We start from the raw sequence: 27,949 nt of genomic DNA, 5'->3' as shown, positions 1-27,949 counted from the left end.
CCGCCTGGTGGACTGAGCTGGCCACACACACAATAAATAAATGTAATAAATAAAAATAAATAAATTAAAAAAAATTAAATTAAATTAAATACCATGAACACAGAAAACCTACCAGCACTGAGTCACAATTCCTTAAAGGCTAGCAAATATACAGAAATAGAGGATGGGCGTGGTGGTGCACACCTGTAATCCCAGCACTCAGGAGGCTGAAGCAGGAAGATTGCTGCAAGTTCAAGACTAGTATGGGCTACAAAGTGAGCTCAAGGCCAGCCTGAACTGCATAGTGAGACCTGTTTTCAAGAAGACAAAAACAAAAACAAAAACAGAGAAAGCTCCTTAATGTGCTAATTGTGGAGAAGCTTTCCTCACTGAGACTCAGCTCCCCGAACATGAGAAAATTCAGTTAGGAAAGAAACCTCATGAGTGTAGTATCTGTGGGAAAACCTTCTATAAGAAGTTCAACCTCACTAAACATCTGAGTGTTCACAAGAGAAAGAAACCCTATGAATGTGGCCAATGTGGGAAAGCCTTCTTTAGGAAATCACAGCTTACTCAGCATCAGAAGATACATACAAGAAAAACACTCCATGTGTGGGAAGAGTTTGGCCAGGAAATCACTGCTCACTGCACATATGCAAATTTATACAGGAGAGAAACCTTATTTGTGTAGCAAATGTGGAAAAGGATTCATTCAGAAGGGCAATGTGAATTCATTCAGAAAGGCATTTCAGATTGGGACCAGGGAAATAGCTCAAGAGAATAAGCACTTGCCTGGCAAGTGCACGGGCCTGAGTTCAATCCCTGGTTCCACCAAAAAAAGAAAAGAAGGGCAATCTTATGGTACATCAACAAATTCACACAGGAGAGAGGCCCTACGGCAAGGCTTCCAGCAAGAAGGTCTGTGTCACAGCACATCAGAGCTGTCACACAGGAAAGACACCCTTTTTATGGGCTGAGTGTAGACAAGTATGTTTGCAGAATCAGAGCTCATTAGACATCAGAGAGTTCACTCTGGTGAGGAACCCTATAAATGCAGCGATTGGGGGAAAGCCTTCATTCCAAAGGCAGAACTCCGTAGTCCTCCACAGAACTCCTAAGGAGAGTCTACACCTCTGTGTCGTGACTTGTGAAACATAAGATAACACAGAGCAGGGGGAAACGCAGAGATGCAGTGAAGGTGGAAAATTCAACGAGTCCCACCTTACTAGACAGCAGTAAACTCATGCAAGGCAGAAACTCTGCTAATATGGCTGTGCAAATACCTTCTGTGATCCTGAGGATGGCAAACATCTGTGGGCTCCTAGCAAGTAGGAATATGGTCTTTCCAGGACAGCCAGGGGCCAGATGTCCACCCTCAGAAGAAAACAGGATTTGCCCCAGAGAGAAAGAAACCTCATGAATGTAATGAATGTAATTGTGCCTCCAGTCATTAATTAAGACTTATTTTATGTCATAAACATGCATGCGCGGGGGAAGAAGAGGCACCCTGTATATTCACTGTGGAAAAGCCTTGCTGAATATGTGCCTAAGGGTCAGCTTTGAGGAGCCAGGGATATAGCTCAGTGGCACAAGTGCCTGCCTGGCAAGTGGAAGATCATGAGTTCGATTCCTGACACCACCACCACCACCACCAAAATGTCACTTTTTTTTTTTTTTTTTGGATTTTAGGGAAGAATCTACAGGGTGTTCAGAGTCTCACTACTACATCAGACTCATAGTAATCCACCTGTTTATAGCCTCCCAAGAGCTGGGATTACAGGCGTGTGCCACCACGCCCAGTCTCAATTGCCATCTCAGTGTGCCCCGGGCATGGGGCCAGAATGGCAGGCACAAGGATCAAACCCCCAGCCCCTGAACCTGCTTGCAGGTGCTTTAATTTGCTGAGCTACTTGGCCAGCCCTCACTTTTGAAGTCTATGATACACACACATACACACAAAGAAATCTATGAATACAGAAAGTAGGAAAGAAAGTCTTTTGGAGAGATGGATCTTATTATGAATAATGAACAATCAGCAAGGATTATCATGGAGAGTGTAATGATGCAATGACTGTGAGAAAGCCCTTGAGAAGTGTTGATTCATTCAGGAGAGAACTGGGATGGCAGGGCCTGAAGTGGAGCCTTCAGCCTTTCCCATTAGAAGATAAAAACGTATAGAAAAAATATTCAACATGTGAAAAATTGGGTGTCTTTAGCAGCTAAACACCAAGAAGTGATTTTTTTTTTTGGTGGAACCGGGGATTGGATTCAGACCCTTGCACTTGCCAGGCAAGCACTTATTCTACTGAGCCATCTCCTCCACCCACACTGAAGAGATTTTAAAGCTAACAAGTCCTGCAAAAAGGAGGAATGTTTAAGCTTTCTGTTCTTTTTACAACGTCACTGAGCTGGAGAGGATACTTTGAAATGTGTTCCTATCTACTATGGTATTGAGTTCATAACTGAAAAGAGATAGCCTCAGGGATTTGGAGGACAGCTCGGATACAACACTTGTCCTTACCCACCATGCCCAAGGCCCTGTGTCTGATCCTAAGAAATGCAAAATGCCTGTTTTACATAAAAAAGAAAGAAAAATCATAGAAGCAGAGGGTTAAAAAGTGCTTATGCAGTTGGGCCTTGTCTTCTCTTGCTCTTGGGAACTCAGGGATGGTCACCTTGGAACTAAGCTTTGGTATCTGCTGGAGACATGTGGCCCCAACACCCTAGATGATGGCCAGTATCACACGGACATGTGAGGGCGCTCCAAGCTTCAGCCTACGCCAAACTGGTCTAGAAGAGAACTCTGCTAATTCACAGAATCATGAAGAATAGTAAATAAATATGTGTTGTTTAAGGCTATTGTTTTATTTATTTATTTATTTTTTAAATCTTATTTATCTGTGTGTGTGTGTGTGTGTGTGTGTGGCCATCCCAGTCCACCAGGCGGCGGGGCTGGCTGGCATGTGGTGCTGGGGGATTGAACCGCGGTCCCTGTGCTTTAGTTGAGCTTGTTCTAAGTAGGTGCCTTAGACCACTGAGCCATCTCACCAGCCCCAAAGCTATTGTTTTATTTTTTTAAAATATTTATTTATTTGTTTATTGCGTGTGTGGGTGTGTGTGTGTGGCCAGCTCAGCCCACCAGGGGGGCAGGGCTGGCTGGCATGTGGTGCTGGGGGATTGAACCGCGGTCCCTGTGTTTTTGCTTAGCTTAGCTTGTACTAAGTAGGTGCTTTAGACCACTGAGCCATCTCACCAGCCCCAAGCTATTGTTTTAGAATGAGCTGTTATACAGCATTAGCTAACTAATGCAATATAATTACTTCATAGGTACCTCTGCTCTCTCCTGGAAACTGAGAAGGTATGTTTCAGGAATACTACAGGTTGAATTCAAAGTCTGGTTACTTCCTAACTTGGTCTAGTCTTGGGCAAGTTAATTCACCTTTTTCTTAGCTTCACTTTTTTTTTTCTTTTTTTTAGTATTTCAGTACAGGGTCTACAGGGTCTCATTACACAGATTGGACTCGTAGTGACCCTCCTGTTTTCAGCCACCCAAACTCTGGGATTACAGGTGTGTGCCACCACTCCCAGTCTCAGTGCGCCCTGGGGGTGGGACCGACCCCCACGCTGGGGATCGAACCCTGGAACCTGGTCACTGTGCCTGCCTAAGCAGGCGCTTTAGTCGGCTGAGCTATCTGGCTGACCCTTTATCTTCACTTTTCACTGTCAAATTGGACATAACATTGTTATGTATCTATTTCAAGTCATAGGACGGGGCTTGTGGGTTAGCTCAGTTGTTTAAGTGCCTGCTGGGGCAAACCCAGTCAGGCCCTGGGAATCGCAGTTCGAGCCCCAGCTCCCCGTGCCTTACCAAACCTGCCCTTAAGGCAGCCTGAGCCAGTAAAAAAAAAAATTCTTAAGTCATAGGACAAGTTACTGAGATAGACGACACAATGTGCTTAACACAGTGCCTGGCACATGGAGCTCCACACATCAATAAAAGATGACAGTGAGCAGGGCACGGTGGTGCACTCCTGTAATCCCACTCCTGTAATCCCACTCCTGTAATCCCAGCACTTGGGAAGCAGAGGCAGGAGGGGGACTGTTGCCAGTTTTGAGGTCAGCCTGAACTATCTAGTGAGATCCTGTCTCAACAGAAGACAGTGATGGAGGTAACAGGAAAGATGTCATAGTGAGACCTCCAGCTAGGGTTCCTGTGTTGGCCCTTCACTGGGACTTTTTCCAAGGAAAGGCTACTAAGACTAAGATTCAGTTACACAAACACTATATATATATATATATACCATGCCAGGCCCATGCTTGAGTCTGCAATGTGAAAATAGGAATCATTCATGCCACTGAACTTTTTGAACTAAAATTTGCTTATTTCACAAATAACTGAAGTAGGGCATCAAAATATTTATGAATGGAACTTGAACAGATTAATAATTTGATTTGTATTTCACCAGTGTAGCCTAGGCCAGCTGCAAGGGCAGGGAACATCCTCTCCCATCAACGGTAAGTAAACATCCTATCTGAAAACAGAATCATTTCACCTCTAAAGACTGACTTTCAATGCTTTTAACCTCAACCCAGAAAATGAAACACTTTCAGTCTGGCCTGAGTACACAAACCCCAAACTGAAACAAAGCTACATCTGTTGCAACTTCAAGTGTGACACATTCTGATTTTTTAAAAGTTGCACCCTATTTTATTTGTTCAAACACGGTCACAATCCACCAAATGGATTTTAAGATCCACTACTGTCACAAGTAGTCGTTTGAAAGACTGTTCCGAAATATCACACAGAAGAGGCAGTTTAAAGATCATCTAAAAAACAAACAAACAAAAAACATCATCTAGTTCAAATTCTTCGCTTTGCAGGGATTAAACTGAACTTCAGAGAGGTTAAATCACTTGTCCAACACTACAGAGCTATTAAGCGGCACTGTAGGATTTGACAATCAGAACCCAACAGCTGTTGAACGCCTACCTCGTGTCAGCCTGTGTTGGGGTTTTTTGTTGGTCTTTTTCAGACAGGGTTTCCTTATGCAGTTTAGGCTGGCGTGAGATTGCTCTGTTGCCCAGGCTGGCCTCGAACTCCTGCCTCGGCTTCCCAAGTTCTGGATTACGGGTGTGCCCACCTTGCCCTGCCTACGTTGGGTTCTTGAATCGCATTCACATAGTACCGTACTCACTGCGATCCTACGAAACAGATAACATTCTTCATTTACAGGCGAGGGAGCAAGTCTCAGAACTAAGAACATGACTTACTCAGTCTCAAACCGTCAGCAGCAGACCCAGCAGCTGCCTCCAAATCTGGCGGCTCTTCAGGAGCCGGCTGAGAAAGTTGTTAGCAAGGTGGGTCCGTGCAGAGACAACGCGATGTCTTCCAGTCCGCCAGGGCCTTATCACTCCGCAGCGCCAAAGAAAAGTGGTGGCCAGCGAGCGCAGACTTCAGAGAAGTCGAATCCCGGCCATCTGCTCTGATCATCCGATGATGCCTCATTCCGCCCTTCTATTTCCCGGTCCCTGAAGCTGGGAGAATAAAAGTATTCACTTCCAGGGCCGGGGAGATGGCTCAGTGGAATAAGTGCTTCCCTAGCAAGTGCAAGGGTCTGAGTTCAATCCCTGGTTCCGAAAAAAAAAAAAAAAAAAAAAAGTATTCACTTCCAGCACCGAAAGAGTCAAACACAGAAGGCGCAGGTCCCACGTCAATCTCCAGGGCCCCGCCCCTTTCTTCCTCGGCGCATGCGCCACGCGCGGGCGCCTTTTACGACGCGGCGGACGCGGCGCTTGGCGGCCGGAGCGGAGCGAACGCGGCGTGGCGGTGCCAGAGGGACGCTCGGGTGGCGGCGTCGCCATGTCGCACGGGCACAGCCACGGCGGAGGCGGTTGTCGCTGTGCAGCCGAACGCGAGGAGCCGCCAGAGCAGCGCGGCCTGGCCTACGGCCTGTACCTGCGCATCGACCTGGAGCGGCTGCAGTGCCTCAACGAGAGCCGCGAGGGCAGCGGCCGCGGCGTCTTCAAGCCGTGGGAGGAGCGGACCGACCGCTCCAAGGTGGGCTGCCGGGGTCGGGGCGGCGAGCAGGCTCGTCGGCCGCGCTCCTGAGGTGGAAAAGGACGGCAGCGCGGTCGCCAGGCGCTTTCTTGTTGCTGTCTGCTTGCGAGAGGCCAGCGGGGTCGAGGCGCCTGTCTTCTTGCCCCTGGGGAAACTGAGACCCGGAGAGAAAAAGTGGGCGCTGCTTTGGCTGCGCGCAGCTCGAGGTTCTTTGCGGAGCTGTGTGGGCCGTGAGGGCTGTGAGGGAGGTTGGTTTTAAGAGCGTTTTCCCTGCCCTTTGATCATGGGTCTCGGTGGCTGCCTGATCAAATTACCTGGTGAAGCTCGCCCGAGGGAGATGATGGGTGTTTCCCATTTGGAGCACAGACCCCTTTGAGAGCCATTTGAAAGCCGTGGGCCCCCTCCCAGAAAAATTCACGTCATCTCCAGTCTTTTCGGTTCGCAATTCAAGAGGCTTCCCTGTAGGAACTCACCCGGTGATGGTCTATGGATATTAGAATAAGATCAGTTGTCATCACTTGATCTTAGCCAAAGGGTCGAGAAGCAATAGTCATTTAGCTTCAGGTCAGTAAGTCCTGCAGAACCTGGAGAAGGTTGCCTATTTGCGTTGCGCCCCCACTTGTAGGACAGGGTGGGAGATGCCTGAAAGTGTAGGCTCTCAGCAAATGTTTGTTGCTTTCTCCTCCCACCTCCCCGACCCCTCCAGTTTGTTGAAAGTGATGCAGATGAAGAGCTTCTGTTTAATATTCCGTAAGTATCTCCTTGGTTGCATCAAGAACAGACATCTGTTTCTAGAATTGGGGTAAATGACTTTAGTGGGCTCCAGGAGAAAAGCATGATAGCTTTCTTTTGAAGCTGGCTGGAACAGATGTATTTGTTGAAAAATAGCTGGGAAATGGAGGTAAAGTTCTTAGAATTGCAGAATGCCAGAGCTAGGCAGATCTGAGCAGTAGTATCCAGTTTTAAGTCTGACAGATGCATCAACTGAAGCTCAGAAAAGGGAATGGTCTTGCTCAGGATCACAGCAGTTTAAGGATTTAACCCTAAGTTGACAACCTTCTGTTTCGCATTCTGGCAGATTTACGGGCAATGTCAAGCTCAAAGGCATCATTATAATGGGAGAGGATGATGACTCACACCCCTCTGAAATGAGACTGTAAGTGGTGAGGGCTTAGGTCCTTGCAGAGCTCCTAATTATCTTTATCTTTCTCTGGTAATGCTTTATTCTAGAATAACACCATTTTAAAAAAAAAACCAGGATCAATGTTCTTCTTGTTAGAATATGTTAAGTCTTATGTTCATTTATATCATAATGTGCTTTTCTCATTTTTATTTCCCTTTTTGCCATGCTGGGGTTTGAACCTCTGGCCTTTGCAAGCACCCTGTCATTGAGTCACATCCCCAGTCCAAAGTTCAATGCTTTTTTTTTTTTTTAGGAATAAGCATCTTTAAAGGCCAACAGCTTGTCTCTTTTTCAGAGTGCTTACTATTACACCATTCATTCAGGCACCGAGCTATAAATGCCAGTGCTGATGACTTTGCAGCTTTGTTAATAACCTACTTGTAGATCTCAAAAGATCTTTATGGACTCTACTGTGGGGCTTAGCTTCAGAGTTTCCTTTTGCTATTTCATACTTAGTTTGTATGACCTTTGTTTAACAAAGTTGTCTAACCTCTTGAAACACTCATCTGCTGCCCCCAGAGGTATTCCTCCCGTGATAGCTTATCTTACACCAGTGCAGCCTTCTAAAAGAGGAAGAAAACCGATGAGTGTGGAAAAAAACATACGAATGAACATCCCATGAAAGAACTTTCATCTGGAGCTGTAGATAGAGCTCAGTGGTAGACCTCTTGTCTAGCATGTGCAGAACCTTTGGTTTGCCTCCCCTTCCATTTGATGTAGCCCTGCAAAAAAAAAAAAAAAAAAAGAAGTAACAAATCCTAAAAGTTGAATAATGGACTTTAAAGAGATTCAAGAACTTGGTACAATTTTGAATGTTAAAAACATGAATTTAAAAGCAAATTATAGGGCTGGCCAAATAGCTCAGCGGATTAAAGTGCCTGCAAACAGGCACAGGGGCCAGGGGTTCAATCTCCAGGCCTGCTGTGTTGGCCCTGGCCCTGAGGTGTACTGAGATGGCAATTGAGACTGGGCGTGGTAGCGCGCACCTGTAATCCCCTGCTCTTGGGAAGCTGTAAACAGGTGGATCACTACAAGTCCAATCTAGTAGTGAGACCCTGAACACTTTGTAGGCTCTCCCCTAAATTGCAAAAAAAGAAAATAAATTTTAAAAAAGTAAGTTATGGGCTGGTGAGATGGCTCAGTGGTCTAAAGCACCTACTTAGAACAAGCTAAGCTGAGCAAAGCACAGGGCCCGCGGTTCAATCCCCCAGCACCACATGCCAGCCAGCCCCGCCCCCTGGTGGGCTGAGCTGGCCACACACACAAAATAAATAATAAAAAAAAAATAAAATAATTAAAAAAAAAAAAAAGTAAGTTATGTTGGGTATGGTGGCTCATGTTTATAATCCCAGCACTCAGGAGGGAAAGGCAGAATTGTAAGTTCAAGGCCAGCCTGGGCTACATAGCTAGCTCAAAGCTGGCCTAGCCTATATAATGAGATCCTGTCTCAAGAACAAAAAAAATGTAAGAGCAAATCCATAGCGGGGTGCAGTGGTGCATACCTTTAGCCCCAGTATGTGGGATGCTGAGGAAGGGGGATGGATTGCAAGATTGAAGCTAGACTGAGGTACATAGCTAGTTCAAGGCCAGATGGAGCAATATAGTGAGACCTTGTCTTAGAAAACTGAAAATAGCTGAGTGAAAAGGTGCATGCCATTAATTCCAGCACTCAGGAGACAAGAACAGGAGGATCAGCCTTAGCTATATAGTGAGTTCAAGACCAGCTTGAACTTCTAGCAAAACCTTATCTTAAAAAACAAACCAGGGGTTGGGGAGATGGCTCAGTGGAATAAGTGCTTCCCTGGCAAGCCAAATGCCTGAGTTCAATCCCCAGTTCCACCAAAAAAAAAAAAAAAAAAAAAAACTCTAACTAAAAAGCCACCCCCCCAAAAAAAAAAAATAGGTAAGTCAAAGCACAACCATATATTTAATTATTTTAAGGAAACTCTGGTCTGGTGCTTTTGGAGACTCAATTACTGGGGAGATGGGTTTTACTTTAGAAGATGAGACGTCCCTGTTCTAGTGGCTCCACTGTGTGCTCTGGAGTTAAGGGAATACAAATTGTGGCTGTAGCTGGGCACAGTGTACAGCGGTCCCTTACTTATCATGGAGGTTACGTTCCATACACCCCTGTGATAATTGAAAATAAGCGAACTAGCAACGTTATTTATTTTAGTATGTATATGTGTATTTTAAGGCTTTATAAACCCTTCCCGCACGCCCATAAATTTTTCCCACACTTTTAAAAATACTTCAAATGTTCTTTTTTTTTTTAACATTTATTGTGTGTGGGGGGCAGCTCAGCCCACCAGGGGGCGGGGCTGGCTGGCATGTGGTGCTGGGGGATCGAACCGCAGGCCCTGTGCTTTGCCAAGCTTGTTCCAAGTAGGTGTTTTAGACCACTGAGCCATCTCACCAGCCCCACTTCAAATGTTCTTAATCCTTTTCTAAACTCATAAACATACATAATTTTTACAAAATACCTATACAATACTGTACATCACCACAAAGTCCTGCAATATAGTGAAAAGTCTGCCGTAAATAATTTAGATTTATTTATTTATTTATTTATTTATTTTTCGGAACCGGGGATTGAACTCAGGTCCTTGCGCTTGCCAGGGAAGCACTTATTCTACTGAGCCATCTCCCCGGCGCCCCAGATTAATATTTTTTTGAAAACCCGTAAAACAGTGGGTCTGTGAAGTCAAACTGCGAAGTGACGAGGGACTACTGTACTGTGAGGTTGAGATGGGAACATCACAAGTTTGAGGGCAGCCTGGGTAACTTAAGACTCTGTCTCAAAAGTCTTATAAAAAGGCCCTGGCTTGTGGCTCAGCCTTCCCTGGATTTAATCCCAATTATGGAAACAAAATTCTGGCTGAAAAATTACTAGCTGCAGTGTGACTCTAGGATATTGCATAGCTTCTCTATGCCTTAATTTTCTCATATATGAGATGGGAATATTCATAGTACAACTTCACAAGATTGTGGAAAGACTTAACGTGTTTAGGGCTGTACTTCTCTGACTTGTTCTTGGGCTGCTCTGACCTACCAGGGGCATACCCGTGACAGTCACACATGCACTATGTGGTTCAAGCTGGCAGGAAGGTGGTAACCTCCACCATTTGAAGCACTTACAATGGGTGTGGAGTTCAGTATGTGTCCTGTTTGGGGCGAGCAGGTACAAATACCTAAACAGCTGTAAGCAGACTTTGTGTCTTACAGTTTACCAAATCTAAGATGCTGCGGTGGTTAATGCACCATCATTTCAGTAAAGTTATTTTTTTTATTTTTATTTTTTTTAATTTTATTTATTTATTTAGTGTGTGTGTGGCCAGCTCAGCCCACCAGGGGGCGGGGCTGGCTGGCATGTGGTGCTGGGGGATTGAACGGCGGTCCCTGTGCTTTGCTTGGCTTGTTCTGAGTAGGTGCTTTAGACCACTGAGCCATCTCACCAGCCCCCAGTAAAGTTATTTTAAAAAATGCTCCCTATTCAATTATGACTTGCTGTTGTGCCACATTCAGAAAGATTAAGTTGAGGATCTTAAGTCAGGCAAATTTGAATATAGACTAGGTGCTGGATCGATGGTAGCAAACCTATGGCATGGGTATTATTTTTCTCCTTGTTCTGCTGATGTATGAGTTGTTTTTTCTACTCTGGAACCCTGCTATATAGGTTTAATCACAGTGTTGGCACTTTGTGATAAATAAATGGATTTTGGGTTAGTTTGGGTACTTGGTTTCTAAAAAGTTTGCTATCACTATGCTAGATGATACTGAAGAATTAATGATGCTAAAGGTAATAGCTCAGTGATATAGTGCCTGTCTAGCATACTTGAGGTTTTGAGCCCAAGAAGTACAAAAAACAAAAAAGGAATGTTATTATGAATTATTAACTTGGTTAATTATTAATATTGCTGATTACTATAAAATGGTATCATAGGCTGGGCATGGTGGTGCACTCCTATAATCCTAGCACTTGGTAGGCTGAGGCAGGAGGATTGTTGTGAGTTCAACAATTCTTTATAGCCTGGGCTATAAAGTAAGCTGAAGTCCAGCCTGAACTGCATAGGGATTATGTTTTTTGTTTTTTTGCTTTAGAGAAGGGTGTATAGAGTGTTCAGGGTCTTACTACTAGATCAGACTCCTAGTGATCTGCCTGTTTACAGCCTCCCAAGAGCTGGGATTACAGGTGCGCGCCACCATGCCGTCTCCTGAACTGCATAGGGAGATCCTGACTCTAAAAAAAAAAGTTATCATAGATATGTTTTTTTTTTTTTTTTTTTTTTTTCTTTTTTGGCGGAACCGGGGATTGAACTCAGATCCTTGCGTTTACCAGTCAAGCGCTTATCCTACTGAGCCATCTCCCCGGCCCCGTATAGATATGTTTTTTGTTTTTGTATATTTACAAGAGCACAAAAGTACTTTTATTTTCCATTAGTTTAATTTTTTTTTTTTTTTTTTTCCGGAACCGGGGATTGAACTCAGGCCCTTGCGCTTACCAGGGAAGCGCTTATTCTGCTGAGCCATCTCCCTGGCCCCTAGCTTAAATTCTTGAGGAGTACAGCATCACATGGATTCGGTGTCCAATGGCCTTAGCAGGAAGATTGCTTCGGAACTTGGAACGAGCCATGCCGCTGTTTCCATGGGCCCAAGTTACTTTTCCCCAGATCATTCTGGTTTTGTTTGGTTTGCCACCTGGAGTTACTGTGTCGTTTTTCACTTTGTACACATAAGCACATCTCTTGCGCAAGTAGAATTCTTTCATCCCAGGCATAAACACCTTCAATTTTAAGAAGAGCTGTGTGTTCCCTCTGGTTCCGCAGACCCCGCTTATAGCCAACGAAAATAGCCTTGTACCACAGTCTCCCAGACATACTGGCCTTTTAGAAGTCCTGTTCCCCACTTATTTGCCCCCAACTCCCACACTGGGTGCCCCCCTTACCTCTATAGATATGTTTTAAAATAATTAATCAGAGATAGTCTCACTGTGTAACTCAGGGTGGTCAAACTCCTAGTGATCCTTCTGATACAACCTCCCAAGTGCTAGGATTATAGGCATGCACCACCATGCCTGACTTTTTTTGTACTGGCAGTTTAACGTAGGATCTTAGGATCTGCCTGCACTTGCCAGGCAGACACTGTGATACTGAGTGGCACACCCAACAATTGACTTTTTTTTTTTTTTTTTTTTTTTGGCGAATCTGGGGATTGAACTCAGACCCTTATGGTTGCCAGGCAAGTCCTTTTCTACTGAGCCATCTCCCTGGCCCCGATTGACATGTTTTTTAAAATCATTTTTAGCTGGCATAATAGTACATACCTATAATCTCAGCACTCAGAAAGCTAAGTCTGGATGATTGCTGGGCTCCATGGTGAGATCTTGTCTCTAAAACAAAACAAAACAGCGATAATAACAGCTCCCCCCTCAGTAGATGTCCTTACATATTGCAGTGTTTATCGGTGAAATGGGTTAAGTGCTTATGAAATAGTACATTTGTGATTACTTTAAAATACATGGCATGAGGGTTTGCGAGATAGCTCAGTGGACTAAGTGCCTGCTTTGGCAAGGGCACGGACCAGGGTTCAATCCCTGGTCCTATATGCTGCACTGGTTCCACTCTTAGGGTGTGCTGAGCCAGTGGCCTAGTCCAAATGTAGTGGGGCATGCCTGTAATCCCAGCACTGAGGAGGCCAAAAACAACAGGATCACTATGAGTCTTAGCTATGTAGTGAGATGCTGTACCAAATACATAAAATGAAAAGAAAATATGTAGCATAAAGTGGGGGTGATAGGCAAAATTGGCATGAAGTTGTTGGTTATTAAAGATGAATGTTAAGCATATGGAGATTCATTATATTTTGTCTCTTTTGTGTATGTTTCCAATTTTTCAGAGTAAAGTGTTTGTGATACCAGAGATTGAACTCATGCTGGGCAAATGCTCTACCACTGAGTTATACCCCCGCACTTAGTTGTTTTTTCTATTTTGGGACACACACTCTTAAGTTGCCCATGGCTGGCCTCCAGTGGTTCTCCTCCCTTAGCCTCCTGAGTGCCTGGGATTACATGTGTGTGTTACCATGCCTGGCTTCTTGTAGTGTTTTTATTTTAAAATATATCCATCTCTTAAAATTGACCCAATTTAGTCTCCATATTAGCTGTATGGAATTCACACTATCACTGTCTTTGATTTACAGATAATAAAACTGAGATATAAGTTAAATCATCTCCCCAAATTACACAGCTTTTTTTTTTTCCTTTTCTGTATTTAGGACAGGGTCTACAGGGTCTCACTATATAGATTGGACTCATAGTGATTCTCCTGTTTTCAGCTTTCCAAAGCGCTGGGATTACAGATGCATGCCAACACACCCAGTCTCAATCGCAGGCTCAGTGTGCCCCTGGGGGACGGGGCCAGCACGGCATGTTGGAGGTCGAACCCTGTCCTCTGTGCTGCTTTAGTCCACTGAGCTATCAGGCCGGCCCTTACACAGCTCATAAGTGATGTGGTAGGCTGCAAAAGAACCTATGGTAGGCTTGCCACAGCTGGCTGTTTACCATCTTTAAACACTCTGAAAGATTTGCAATTAATACCCAGGAAGTCTAGCTCAACCCATGACTTTTTATTTAATTTTATTTCATTTTTTGTCATTTCCTCCTGTGGGGAGTATTCAGAATCCTCTGTCAGGTGTGGTAGTGCAAACCTGTAATCACAGTACTAGAGGCTGAGGCAAGATAATTGCTGTGAGGGGCCAGGGAGATGGCTCAGTAGAAGCAGCGCCTTCCTGGCAAGCGCAAGGGCCTGAGTTCAGTGCCGGGTTCAGATATATATAAAATCACTGTGAATTCAAGGTCAGCCTGGACTACATATGAGTCCAGTTTGTAATACATAGCAAGACCTTGTCTCAAAAAGAAAAGAGATCGTCTGTAGGGCTGGGGGTAGAGTGCCTAGCATGGGTAGAGGCCTAGGTTTAATCTCAGTACCCCCCAAAAACTAAAATCTTCTCTGCTAGCAGTTATGAAAAGTAAATTAATTGTTACCAACTGTAGGGATGTTATTGTGCTATTTAGAACATTAGAGGTTGTTCCTCCTATCCATCTATGTTCCTGTACCCATTAAATGTCTTCTGCCCATCCTCTTATCCCTCACCTTTCCCAGCCTCTGGGAACAACAGCTCCACTCTGTACTTCATGACAACAACTTCTTTAGCTTCTATAGATAAGAACATGTGTCTGTCTTTTGGTCCCTGACTCATTTCATTTCATTTTATGTATATGAAATACACATATACAGGATTCTCTAGGCTCATCCCTGTTGCCACAGTTAACAGGATTTCATCCTTTTTATGGCTGCATACTGTTGGGTAGTATATGTAACTATACTTTCTGTATTCATCCATTGATGAACACCTAGGTTGATTCCATACCTTGGTGCTTATGGGTAATGATAAGTGCAGACGTCTCTTTGAAATACTGATTTCCTCCAGATGTGTATACTCAGTAGTAGAATTCTTGGATCAGAGGGTAGTTCTTTAGTGTTTTGAGAATCCTCTATGGCAGTCCAAAATTATGGTCCCATCAGTGGTGTGTGAGAGCCTCTCTTTTTTTATATCCTCATCAGCATTTTTTTTTCTCATCAGCATTTTTGGATAGTAGCTACCCCATAATGGGTGAGGTGATTTTGATTTGCATTTCCATGATAGTGTGATGTTGAACATTTTTCATATACTTGTTGGCCATTTGCATATTTTGTGTTTTTTAATTTTTTTTATTTATTTATGTGTGTGTGTGTGGCCAGCTCAGCCCACCAGGGGGTGGGGCCGGCTGGCATGTGGTGCTGGGGGATTGAACTGCGGTCCCTGTGCTTTGCTAAGCTTGTTCTAAGTAGGTGCTTTAGACCACTGAGCCATCGCACCAGCGCTGCATATTTTGTTTTGAGATGCCTCTGTTCAGATTATTTGCCTGCCTACTTGTTTGTTTGCTTGCTTAATTATTATTATTATCATTATTATTATTATTATTTTTGCAGAACTGGGGATTGAACTCGGGACCTTGCACTTGCCAGGCAAGTGCTTACTCTACTGAGCTATCTCCCCGGCCTTTTTGTTTAATTATTTTGAGGCAGGGTCTTGGCTAAATAGTTCAGGCTGGCCTTGAATTCACTTTGTAGCCCAGACTGACCTCAAATTTGTGGCAATCCTCCTATTTTAGCCTGCTGAGTGTTGGGATTATTGGCATGTGCCTATCACACCCCAGTTATTGTTTTGATTTCTATATATGAGGTACTGTATAATCAAAACTTAGTTTTGTGTTTAAACCAGCAATGGTGTGCATACCTATAATCTTAGCATTTGAGAGGTTGAATCAGGAGGATCAGTGTGGATATAAGCCTAGCCTGTACCATACAGTGAGCTTAAGGACAGATTGAACTACATAATAAGAGTCCATTTCAAAAAAGAAAGCTAGGGCTGGTGAGATGGCTCAGTGGTCTAAAGCACCTACTTAGAACAAGCTTAGCTAAAGCACATGGACTGCGGTTCAATCCCCCAGCACCACATGCCAGCCAGCCCCGCCCCCTGGTGGGCTGAGCTGCCCCCCCACACATATAAATTAAAAAAAAAAAAAACTAGTATGTGATTAAAATTTTAAAAATGTATCATATTAAAAGCCAGATGTGGGCTGGCCAGATAGTTCAGTGGACTAAAGCGCCTGCTTAGGCAGAGCACAGTGGCCAGGGTTTGATTCCCGGCTTGCTGTGCTGGTCCCGTCCCCAGGGCACGCTGAGATGGGGATTGGGACTGGGCAGACTGGGTGTGGTGGCACGTGCCTATAATCCCAGAGCTTTGATAGGCTAAAAAACAGGAGAATCACTGCAGTCCGATCTACATAGTGAGACCCTGTAGACCCTGTACCAAATACATTAAAAACAAAACAAAAATCTAATCATGTTTATATTTTTAATTTAAAAAAAAAAAGAAGCCAGATGTGATGCATGCCTGTAATCCCAGCATTCAGGAGGTTGAGGCAAGAGGATTGTTGGAGAGTTTGAGGCCAGCCTGAGCTACATAAGCGAGTTCAAGGCCAGTGTGTACTACATAGTGAGACCTGTCTCAAAAAAAAAAAAAAGAAAGAAAAAGTAAAAGAGACATTGACATTAATTCTCCCCAAAATACTCCCCCTTCACTTGAAATACGCTCATGCTATAGTTCTTTCCGCCTCCTGAAGCAATTCTGGAAGTCCTTTTGTCTTTAATTGTGCTCTTGTGGCTGCCTCGGTGTCCTGCATTGATTCAAAACATTTACCTTGCACGGTCCTTCTGACTTTGGGGAAGCCAGAGGTCATGGAATATCAGATCCAGTAAATAAGGTGGACGAGCACAGACTGTCATATTTTTACAGTTTGATGGCACTCGGTAGCATCATACTTTGTATCACACCTCCTTAAGAAACTCACAACTGGGGCTGGTGAGATGGCTCAGTGGTCTAAAGCACCTACTTAGAACAAGCTAAGCAAAAGCACAGGGACCGCGGTTCAATCCCCGTCACCGCATGCCAGCCAGCCCCGCCCCCTGGTGGGCTGAACTGGCCACACACACACAAAATACATAAATTAAAAAAAAAAAAAAAGAAACTCACAACTGCTTCAGACAGTGGCAAGAATGATGGGATAAGTGTGTTTGAACTGAGGGGGAATATTTTCTGGAGGATTAAATTTTGATCAATAATGACTTGTCACATGAATAACATGCAAATATTTTCTGTCATTCTGTTGTTGGAGACACTGCTTTTAACTACAGTGCCACGTTGCCTCCTCATGCTGCTTATCAACGTGCGCTCTTATTATTCTGTTGTGTGTCATTCTTAAAAACACTTTGAAGGAAACATTTGCCTTCTTAACTAAATGCATTTTGCTGCAGCTAAAATCTCGGCCCTTCCCGTGTGAGTGTGTTACTGAAGCAGTTGGGAAGTGGCGGAGCTGTGTGGGTTAGTCCTTCAGAGTTGGAGTGTTGTAGAGATTGCTGTCTCTTCAACTTTGCTTTTTAAAATTGTTTATTGGTGCAATTCAGATACACACAATGATTACACTCATCATAGGGGACCTGTACATGATATATCTTAGTTCTTCTTTTTTCCTCTCTCCTCCTTAGACTTTTTTTTTTTTTAATTTTTTATTTATTTGTTTATTTCTCTGTGTGTGTGTGTGTGTGTGTGTGTGGCCAGCTCAGCCCACCATGGGGCGGGGCTGGCTGACATGTGGTGCTGGGAGATTGAACCGCAGTCCCTGTGCTTTGCTAAGCTTGTTCTAAGTAGGTGCTTAGACCACTGAGCCATCTCACCAGCCCCATCTCCTCCTTAGACTTTTTTTTTTAAACATTTATTTATTTATTTATTTGTGTGTGTGTGTGTGTGTGTGTGTGTGTGTGTGTGTGTGGCCAGCTCAGCCCACCAGGGGGCGGGGCTGGCTGGCATGTGGTGCTGGGGGATTGAACCACTGTCCCTGTGCATTGCCAAGCTTGTTTCAAGTAGGTGCTTTAGACCACTGAGCCATCTCTCCAGCCCCCTCCTCCTTAGACTTTTAATAAATATTTTCTTCACTAGCAGTTTCACTTTTGTAGCCTTTTGTGAATTTGCAACTTTTTGTGCTCTTTCGAAACAGGGATCCCCAAATTGTATTATCTAAGAGCTGTAAGGTGACTGACCATATTGAGTAATTTTTGGACACAAAATGTTTGAGCATAGGGCTGCCTGATCTTATCTCTTAGCTGTGTTTAGTATGTTGCTGCCAAAGTATGTATTTTCCTTTTCCATGAGTAAGCTGTTTTATTTCACATTCTCAGCTTGGTGTGAATGTGCTGAGTTGCTTATTTTCTCTTGCATTTGCTCCATGTGACCTCCTTTGAGCCATCTCTTTGTACTGCTTCTCGAGATTTTTTAACTCAGAGATACCACTGAGCTATGTTACAGTTCTCAGGTCTTATTTATGTATTTTTCTTTTTCTTTTTTTCCGGTACCGGGGATTGAACTCAGGACCTTGCGCTTGCCAGTAAGCGCTTATTCTACTAAGCTCTCCCCAGCCTGTATTTTTCTTTTTGTATTGGGGATCAAACTCAGGACCTTGCGCTTGCCAGGCAGGCGCTTAAGCCACTGAGCTACTCTCTGCTCTTGTTATTAGCTTAAAGATACTTATATATACTTGGCACTAAGTGGCATTTCTAAAACTTGACCTCAAGGCTTGGTCTCCTTTTGCTGCAGTTATAGATAGTTGAAAGCTGTGATAATGTGTTTCTTGACATTCTTCTCCTTCCCTTTCCTAGGTACAAGAACATTCCACAGATGTCGTTTGATGATACAGAAAGAGAGCCAGACCAGACCTTTAGTCTGAACCCGGATGTTACAGGGGAGTTAGAGTATGCTACAAAGTAAGCACATGGCCTGACTTCTGCTCTCTGTCACTCAGTTTATTTTTGGCCAGTGTCCTCCCTCTCAGCATGAGAAATGAGTCAAAACTTGGAGGAGGCTCGATCATGGCTCGATCATTGATTTGGTTGATCTTAGGCAGTTGGTACGAGCCACAAACTGGCTGACTTGTAGGCACTTGGCAGATGTGGATGAGTTCCTAGCTTGGTCTTGGGAAACATGTTTTCGGAATTCCTCTTCACATAGTGGGCTTCCAAAGACTTGAATTACATGGAACTGCCGTGTCTTTTCATTAGTTTTGTCTTTCTTTTTTTTTTAAATTTATTTATTTATTTTGTGTGTGTGTGGCCAGCTCAGCCCACCAGGGGGCGGGGCGGGCTGGCATGTGGTGCTGGGGGATTGAACCGTGGTCCCTGTGCTTTGCTTAACTTAACTTGTTCTAAGTGGGTGCTTTAGACCACTGAGCCATCTCACCAGCCCAGTTTTGTCTTTCCTAAGGAAGAGGTCAACACCAAACACCCTTTAGTGACCCTGCTTGGTTATATAGCGCCTCTCATTCCTCTTCCTGTGGTGTTTATTCTGTTGCCTTGGACAGGATCTGGCAGGCACACAGCAGATGTCCACACCATTAATTGCTTGCCCAGAGGGCGCAAGGGTGTTCTCTGACATTTGCCTGCACTTTGCCACAAGTTGGTGCTAAAGTTGTTTTCGCTGGTGGCGAGATGCATGCTGGTCAGTAACCTGTGCTTTTCTCCCTCTTTTTCATGCTCAAGAATTTCTCGTTTTTCAAATGTCTATCATCTGTCCATTCATATTTCAAAAAACTTTGGAGCAGATACCACAAAGGTCTTCTATATTGGCCTGAGAGGAGAATGGACTGAGGTAAGAGGGGCTGTGAGGGCGGGTCTGCACCCCAGGAGCAGGTGCGGGGGGGGGGGGGGAGCAGGTGATGCATCAGCGCCTCTGCCTGTCTGTAGTTTTCTTGGTTTCATCATTATAAACTATTGCCAGAAGTATTTGTAATAGGTTATTGTGTAATTCAGATCAATGCACAGTTTTTCACTTTTACGTTCTTCATGTTACATGATCAGGGCCAGAGATGTGGCTCAGCGGTGAAGCCTGTGCTTAGCTTACATGAAGCCTTGGCTTAATCCCAGCCCCAAAAAACAAGATACCTGGATCTTTCTTGTTGTAGGCACCAGAGATGAGATGATAAATAAGATGGACTGTGTTTTGGTCTCACAGTGCCCTCCTAGAGGAGGGAAGCTGGGCAGGGAAGTGGGTTTCTCCCGTTGAGGTGAATCCCTGATAATGGTCTTTATGGGCTCATCAGGATGAAAAGAGGGGTCTTTAGAGATGACCCTAGGAAAGAACCGGACTGGGATCGCTCCATGTGTGCTCTGGGGAAGGATATTCTCTTCTGGCTGGTTGACCTCGTCTCCATTTTCCTTCAGCTTCGGCGACACGAGGTGACCATCTGCAACTATGAAGCATCTGCCAACCCGGCAGACCACCGGGTCCATCAGGTCACCCCACAGACACACTTCATTTCCTAAGGCTGGCCCAGGCGCCCACAGATGCGCTGCGTCAGGGAAGATGTACAGCTGCCTGTTCAGAAGGATGGAGATGAGGCTGCAGCGGGAGAGGGCTGCCACAGCCTCTGCCAAGCCTTGTCCTTGGGTCTTGCTGTGGAAACCTGGCCTATGGAAGATACCACACCCCTGGGAGAGTGGAGTGGGTCCCGAGGGACAGTCGGCATTCTCTCGGGCACCACAGGAATTGGGTCTTAAGCTGGGTGGCATCTGTCAGTCATGGATAATGCTTGCTTTTCCAGCCAGTGTGGCTATGGAATCCCAAGTGTGTTGATTTGTGGCAGGATTTTTGTGTGACTTGTTTTTTTAAAAATGGCAACTCCTGGCTGTAAGAAACCTTCTGAAGCCTCAGCACTATGTGTATGAGCCATCAGAAGGGCCTCTAACTAGAAACTCTTGTCCTTGCTTGCCTGTCCCTGTCATTGCTCAGTTTTCTCGTCAAGTTGCCCCGCTTGGAGGTGTCTGTCATGCACAAGTGTTCATGGGCAGAAGCGTGATAGCTTGTGGGGAGAGGTCTTCCCTGCTGCCCAGCTAAGCATTCTGGGAGAGGTTGAAGTCACTGCTGTACTTGTGGGCAACCTGGTTGGTATAAGATTGAGACTTAGTTAATATCTCACAAGAGAGCAGGGGATGTAGCTTAACACCTGCTGGCAGGCGTGAGGCCCTGAGTTCAGTTCCTGGTACCAAAAAAAAAAAAAGCCTCTGGGAACCTCCTTAATGTTTATTAGCTTCTGACTTGCGTTGTAAGCCCTGTGCCTGAGTTTGGAGGTCTCTTGAGTTCTGTCCATGGCTTTTATTCACTGTGACTAATAAGCTTCCTAATAAATCCATGCCAGACTTCATGTTATCTTTTGAGCTCTTGGTATTATCGATGAAACTTTCATTTTACTGCGAACTGTTTTAAACTTTGAAATTTTTTGTTTTGGTTCAGGTAGATTATAAGAAGTGCCACAGTTAAATTGAGACTAGATCAGTTGCTCCGGGAAAGCTCAAACTTCTGGGCCCAGCATGGTGGCATGCACCTGTAACCAACCCTTGGGAGGCTGAGGCAGGAGGATCGCTGTGAGCTTGAGGCCAGTGTGAGCTGCAGAGCAAGACTCAAAAACAACAGCAGTACGCTTGTGTGCAGTATGGTAAAAACACCCCTATACCCACATCTTGCAAGGACGACACAGGTTAATGAAGGAAAGCTATGTGCAGAGTGATAGTTACAGAAACAAGGGAGAACAGATTCTGAGCACATCAGGAGACCTGCAGATGAGACAGTGAGAGCAGCACATTCCATCCAGAGGTGGACCAAACGCTTGGATTTAACATTTGAATGTCAGTGTGGCAGTTTACGTATAGTAGCTGAAAAGGAGATTTAAATGGTCAATATTCCAGCCCTTGTTAAAGTAGGAATAGTTGATACGGGGCATCATTTACTGTTGAACCTGATCCTCTTCAGAAAATTCCTCCGAGGGGTGAGCCCACTGTTACCAGAAGAGTATAGCCACGTGTTCTAGCCTGTCTTCAAGTCGGCTACCTCTAGTGTTGGGCCTCAAAATTCTAAAATGCAGGCTGGCTGGGCATGGTGGTGCACACCTATAATCCCAGCACTCAGGAGGCTGAGGCAGGAGGATCACCGCATGTCCAAGGCCAGCCTGGGCTACATAGCATAACTTGGTCTCAAAAAGCACAAAAGCACAGTCTGAAATGAGAATGCAAGTGCCATTTATGATGTCATAAGCATCACACCCAAGATGATCAGCCATTGTTTCTGTGGGGGTTTGTATGGGGCAAATTGGGGCTTTTTGTGTGTGTGGTCCTGGGGATTGAATCCTGGGCCTTACACATGCTCAGCAAGTACTGTACCAATGAGCAACATTTGTAACCCTTCAGCTGGATATTTTTGAGAATTAAAATAAGGGCTATGTTTTAATTTAGATAAAGGCAAAGACCCGGTTGGAAATCTCACACAAGACTGGCCTTTCCTAAGTCCCACTAGTAAAGTGCAAATCCCAGCTCCCGGGAGTGGGGCTCTGGATTTCGAGACTGGCTCTGAAGAATTTTCCTGAATGAGCCCTGCTGTCCCAGCATCCTGGCATTGCCAGAGCAACGTGGTTTCTTCCCCAAGCAGGCGGAGCAGGGATTCTGTGGGTAAGAGGTGCAGCTGTGTTGTTTCCTCTGACTTTCATCCTGTGGCTTTTGAGGCCCAGTCCTGGATCCTTGGCTTGCTCGGATCTCGAGAAAGTGACACGTTTCTTCCAGAATCCTAGTATTTTAAGCTCCATCTCTTTGACCTCTTGAGTTCTCTAGGCCTGAGGAAACGTGGCTTTGTTGAGCTTCCAAGTTCATACTATTTTATTTTGGTTCAAAGAAAAAACTTGTTAGGTTAAGCTGGGAGAATGAGTCCTCAGATGCTGAGGGACAGATGTGACTCATTTCCTGTTTGCACAGCCTCACATGTTCTTGGGCTTTCAGGGGCTTGGTCTTTCAACTCTGTCTGCTTCTCGGTCTTTCCTAGACCCTGGGCCCTATTTTTACTTTACTAATGAAGCGATGACTCCACGCTGACCAAACGAAACACATTTTGTTCTTGGCTCACTTAAGAGTGGCCTTTCGTGTGCCCTGCATGCACTGCTTGCAGAGGGCAGTGCTAAGGACAGCCTGTCCGTGCCGTCCAGTCCTCCTGAGATAGCCCGCGTATCTTCCCAGGGCCCTTTTTAGAGTCGATTAAGGCCTCACGCTGTGATTTCACAGTGTGTAAAAGCATGTTCACACCATTTGAACCTAACAGCAAAGCTACGAGGTGGACAGGGTGGTTATTATCACCTCTTTATAGCATAGAAAGCAGGTCACGAAAAGATTAGAGTGTAACCTGGAGTCGTTTATTTACCCCCTTTCTGTGAGCCTCGGTTTCCTCATGTTTTCGCTTGGAGGACTAGGTGACTTACGGTCTTTTAAGGTCAGAGTATGTGATTTCTCCTGTGATGCTGGAATAAAGCGCGGAAGCCAGTAGCCAGTATGAAGTCGAAAGCTCCGCTGAAGAGTATGAGGACCACCGTGGGAAAGCGTATATTCAGAAGTTTTGCTAAATGAGCAGCCAACAGCTGCTGAGATGATGGATACGTAAATGTGTTTGATAGTAATTATTTTACTATATGTCTATCTGATATGTAATATAAACAATAAAATGTTGGGTATTTTTTTAAAAACCCGAACCTTTGGCCAGTTCCCAAGGTCACGATGCGTGTGCCTCCCTGCGAGGGGAAGGCGGCAAGCTCCGCGCCAGCAGCGTGAGGACGGCCTCGCCCTTCCCGATGGGCCGCCTCCCGCCTGCTGTCCGGACGGGGCGGTGGCGATGTCGCGGGTGGACGCCAGCCCCAGGGAGCGGCCCCGCCGCCCGCAACATGGCAGCTCCGAGCCGGGCAGGCCGGCCCGCTTCCGGGTTCCGTACCGCCGGCCGGGCGACTTCCGGCAGCGCGATGGCTGGGTTCCCGGGACTCGAACGGAAGTTCCGGCGGGGGCGGCCGAGGGGGAAGAGTGTGTGTCTGTGGGAGAAAGAAAATTGCCCGAGCGGTCGCGGAAGCCCCAGGGAGCGAGGTAGCCGGGCGGGCGGAGCGGGACCGAGCCGGCGGCGCGGCGAGCGCGGGACCGGGGGGCGGCGCGGCCCGGAGGCTGGGCGCGGGGAGGCGGTGCGAAGGCGCTGTCCAGTCCTGGGGACTTCGGGAGTGGAGCGGGGCCGGCCGAGGGGCTGTCCGGGCTGCAGAGAGGGACTCCGCGGTGGGAAGGGACAGATGCCATTGTGGGGCGGGGGCCTGGGCAGGGCCAGATCGTGGAGCCCCCTCGGGCAGGTGCGTGTCCCGAGTCGGGCTAGCGGACGCCTCCGTGGGGAGGCGCTGGCCCTGGTCCGGGCAGAAGTTCCCCCGGCTCACCGGGGGAGACCCTGCGTCCTGCTGGGGGGAGGGGGACACCAGGCCGGGGATGGGACACCCCGCGAAGAGGAGGCTCCAGGGGTAGGCAGCAGTCCCCAGCGCAGAGAAGGAAGGGAAGCCTAGCGTAGGGCGGGCGGTGCAGTCCCCTTGGGGAGAGACGCGCCAGGGTCAGCGCCGAGGTCCTTGGAGAGCTTCCTGCTGGGGAGGCACGAGGGGGGCGCTGCAAGGTGGGAGCCGGCTGGGAGGGCGCCCTGCGAAGGGTAGGCACTTAGAGGCAGGTAGCGGAAGCTTCCGGAGTTTGGAGGATGCTAAGGACGGGGAGGGGCCAGCCGGCCTGACATTCTTTTGTGTGTTGGGGAGTCCCAGAACCTGTTCAGCTGGGGACCCATTTGGAGTTGGTGTCGACAGCAGCTGCAGGTAGCCTCATTCCCGGGGGGCGTGGAGCACCAGTTGGGGGGTGGGTGGCAGATGGAATTCCTTATGCTTCCGGGGGACACAGGCAGCCCCCAGGGCTCTGGGAATTTTGGAGCCAGAAACTGCTGTGAAGCCTGGCTGGGAGGCAAGGAGGATGGAGATGGGGCTGGAAGCTTATTTCCCTGGCATCTCCTTCCCCTTTGTTTCCCAGTAGGACCCGGAGTTGAGCTGAGGAGACTTAGGGGCTCCAGAGAAGGGAGGATTGGAGACTAGGGAGGATGCAGTTTCAGGGATGCCTCAGCAGGGGCCAGTAGGGACCACCCGGGGCCTCCTCTCTCCTCAGCCCAGAGCCCTGCCCTGCCCACCTGCAGCAAGCTCAGACTCAGGCTGGGCCAGAACCAGACAGGAGTGCCAGGCCCCTGAGGTGGCTGCCTCTGCTTTCCAGCCCTGGCATGGAGGCAAACAGACTTCTACCCTTCTGCCCCAGGACTTCTTGCCTGCCTTCTCTCTGTCCTCAGAACCTGCTGCTGGCAGGAGCAGAGATGGCCTGGGTGGGCCGCTGGAGGTCCCCTACCAGCCTTGCTCTTGACCGCAGCCCCTCCTTTGTGCAGGCCCAGCCTGCAGGGAGCCCTGCAGTGTATGTGTGGTAACACCATGTCTATGCCCCTGCTCACCGACGCTGCCACCGTGTCTGGAGCTGAGCGGGAAACGGCCGCGGTAAGGGACCCCTTTGGCCTTGGCAGCCCTTGGGTATGGGTATGGGTTTGGGTGCAGCCAGAACTGCTGCGGAACTGGCTGGAGGGGGCATGGGAAAGGTGGAGGTGGCACTGGTGAGGGGTGTAGCCTGAAGCCAGAGGCTGGGGTTTAATAACCTGTTGGCTGTCACCTGGGCTCACCCTAGGTCCTTGTGGGTAGGGAAGGGCAGGCTGAAATTGAAAGATCTGCAGGGGAAACTTACTCACCTTTCCTTCTCTGCCCTTCTCCAGGTTATTTTTTTACATGGACTTGGAGACACAGGGTGAGTGGGTTGGGGGCTTCCTTGGGGAGGTGGGGCAGGGCTCAGCTAGCAGGGCTGCCTGCTGGTCCCCTTCCTGCATGGAGCCTTCTCTCCCTTCCCTCCCACAGGCACAGCTGGGCTGACGCCCTCTCCACCATCCGGCTGCCGCACGTCAAGTACATCTGTCCCCACGCGTGAGTGTCCCCCCAGCAAGGGAGGGGCTGGGGGGCTTCTTTGGGGGGTCAGCAGCAGTGGGGATGCTCCTGTGGTTCCATACCTGTTCTGTCTGTCAGCTGCACCCCAGAGCTTGGGCTCAGAGCAGTCAGATGTGCCCAGTTCAGCCTCAGCTCTTAGGGAGCCTGCAAGACTGAGGTTTAGCCCCAGCCCCTGAGCCCAGGGGCTCCTAGACCAGGGGCTCTCATGCCCCTTCCCCAAGTACTCACCCACTGAGCTGGAACCTGGTCCCCCCTGGTGAGCGCCAGGCTTTGCTTCTGCATCCATAGCTGATCTCCCAACCAGTCTGTCGCCCCACGTGGCTAGTTGCCTGGCAACACCCTAAACAAACGCCCTGCCTGCTGGGAGGGGCCCCCAGGGGCCTCTGCGCTGTGGCTTCCTGCTCCCTCCAGAGCCTGATGGGCCCTTCTCACTGTCCCTCCCCAGGCCTAGGATCCCTGTGACACTCAACATGAAGATGGTGATGCCCTCCTGGTAAGTGTGCGCAGGGGCAGATGGGTGCCGAGGGGGATGCAAGGGACTGGCCTGGGGCTTCCAGCGGCCACCATCTTTGCTCCCCAGGTTTGACCTGATGGGACTGAGTCCGGACGCCCCAGAGGACGAGGCTGGCATCAAGAAAGCTGCAGAAAACAGTAAGGACCCAGCTCCTCTGAACCCCCTCCGGTGCCTGGGAGCACCGGGGCCTGGCTCCCTTGGGGCTAGCAGCTCCCCTACCCAATCACACCCTTCCCTGCAGTCAGGGCCCTGATCGAGCACGAGATGAAGAATGGGATCCCTGCCAACCGAATTGTCCTGGGCGGCTTTTCACAGGTGAGGGGACACCAAGGGGGAGTGGCCAGGGGGCCGAGCTATGTCCCTTGACCTGTTGTCTTCTCCCTCCAGGGCGGGGCCCTATCCCTGTACACAGCCCTTACCTGCCCCCACCCTCTGGCTGGCATCGTGGCGTTGAGCTGCTGGCTGCCTCTGCACCGGAACTTCCCCCAGGTGAGTGCCCTCTAGGTCCTCTCCTGCCCTTGAATGTCCTTGAGGCTTAGCATTGCTTTGCCCTCTGAGCCCTGTTGGCCCACAGGCGGCCAATGGCAGTGCCAAGGACCTGGCCATCCTTCAGTGCCATGGGGAGCTGGACCCCATGGTGCCAGTACGGTTTGGGGCCCTGACAGCTGAGAAGCTCCGGTCTGTGGTCACACCTGCCAGAGTCCAGTTCAAGACATACCCAGGTGTCATGCACAGCTCCTGTCCCCAGGTCAGTGGAAAACGTCCTGCTCCTTGCCCTCTCCCTCCTCCCTCCAGCTAGGCACCGCACAACTTCCCCTTGCTCCTCAGGAGATGGCAGCTGTGAAAGAATTTCTTGAGAAGCTGCTGCCTCCGGTCTAACCAGAGTTGCTAGTCCCAGTCCGGTTCCCCAGCTCACAGGGGACCCAGCAAGAAAGTGTGGCACCATCTTGGATCTGAGCCGGTTGAGCCCTCGTTTCCCCCTCCCCACCCCATCCTCTTCCCACAGGCCTCTGGGGCAGGCAGCCAAGGCCTGGCCAGGCCTTCCTTCCTGGCCTCAGCCACCTGGCAGTCTGCAGCAGGGTGGGCTGCTTTCTTAGCCTGCTTCCCTGGGGGTGGGCCCAGCAGTAGCATCGGAGGGGCTGTCGGCAGCGGGAGAAGGGCCCAGCCACTGACCCACTCACTCAGGACCTCATTCTGTAGCCCCGCTTTGGGCCCCCTCCTGCGACCTCAGGGTTTGGCCCTTGGGGCCCTCCCAGGCCCCCACCCCAGTGGTTCTGCCCTGATAATCATGTGTCTCTCTGCCTCACAGCAGCTGCTTCTCAATCATGAATGTGTCCATGGCCTGGGGCCCCTAGCCGCGCCCTCGGCAGGATGTGGGTGAGGTGGAGCCCTTCAAGGGACTTCCCTCAGCGACCCACTTGGGGCTGGGCCCTGCCACCCCTCAACCTCCAGGCCTGGAGCCTTGAGGCTGGATTGAGGCCCAAGGTCTCCCCTGGCTCTCTCACCCCCACTGTGTCCCCACTCTAGGGCCAGGGAGGCAGTGGGGAGCAGTTTTGTCTCGTCTTCTGTCTCCATGTGGTTTTGAGCGTTTTTCTTGTTGTGTCCTAGATTCCGATAAAATTAAAAGAAATCGTTCCCTCAACTCAGGTCTGCTTGATGGTA

The 27,949-nt window shown here is 47.9% G+C and overlaps 2 protein-coding genes, 1 long non-coding RNA gene and 1 pseudogene across 4 annotated transcripts; 2 read left to right on the top strand and 2 right to left on the bottom strand.

Moving 5' to 3' along the window:
- Window positions 1-5,752: 5,752 nt before the first annotated feature.
- Window positions 5,753-21,072, top strand: Pithd1 (PITH domain containing 1). Its single transcript, XM_004637605.3, has 6 exons — window positions 5,753-6,037; window positions 6,744-6,787; window positions 7,116-7,193; window positions 18,536-18,640; window positions 19,412-19,520; window positions 20,093-21,072. Exons 1-6 carry the CDS (start codon window positions 5,840-5,842, stop codon window positions 20,192-20,194), a joined length of 636 nt encoding a protein of 211 aa, XP_004637662.1. The 5' UTR covers window positions 5,753-5,839; the 3' UTR covers window positions 20,195-21,072.
- LOC105743030 lies at window positions 11,767-12,097 on the bottom strand (annotated as a pseudogene).
- A 2,030-nt stretch (window positions 21,073-23,102) lies between the features above and the next one.
- On the top strand, window positions 23,103-27,929 carry Lypla2 (lysophospholipase II). 2 transcript variants are annotated; one of them, XM_023722489.1, is made up of 10 exons: window positions 23,103-23,815; window positions 25,173-25,278; window positions 25,548-25,579; window positions 25,687-25,752; window positions 26,219-26,266; window positions 26,354-26,424; window positions 26,529-26,602; window positions 26,675-26,776; window positions 26,862-27,035; window positions 27,116-27,929. In XM_023722489.1, the coding sequence occupies exons 1-10, from the start codon at window positions 23,346-23,348 to the stop codon at window positions 27,164-27,166; spliced, it is 1,194 nt and encodes a 397-aa protein (XP_023578257.1). In that variant the 5' UTR covers window positions 23,103-23,345; the 3' UTR covers window positions 27,167-27,929. The 2 variants fall into 2 exon arrangements, with proteins under 2 accessions (XP_023578257.1, XP_004637661.1); XM_004637604.2 differs by lacking the exon at window positions 23,103-23,815 and adding an exon at window positions 24,392-24,564.
- On the bottom strand, window positions 24,311-26,212 carry LOC111818464. Its single transcript, XR_002822442.1, has 3 exons — window positions 26,002-26,212; window positions 24,517-25,008; window positions 24,311-24,398 (listed from the first exon to the last, which is right to left on the bottom strand). It is a non-coding gene; the product is annotated as an uncharacterized LOC111818464 (long non-coding RNA).
- Window positions 27,930-27,949: the final 20 nt, after the last annotated feature.

The sequence above is a fragment of the Octodon degus genome, unplaced genomic scaffold (assembly GCF_000260255.1).
Source record: "Octodon degus isolate 3935 unplaced genomic scaffold, OctDeg1.0 scaffold00092, whole genome shotgun sequence".
Taxonomy (NCBI): Eukaryota; Metazoa; Chordata; class Mammalia; order Rodentia; family Octodontidae; genus Octodon; species Octodon degus.
This window is presented reverse-complemented; position numbering and strand designations above follow the sequence as displayed.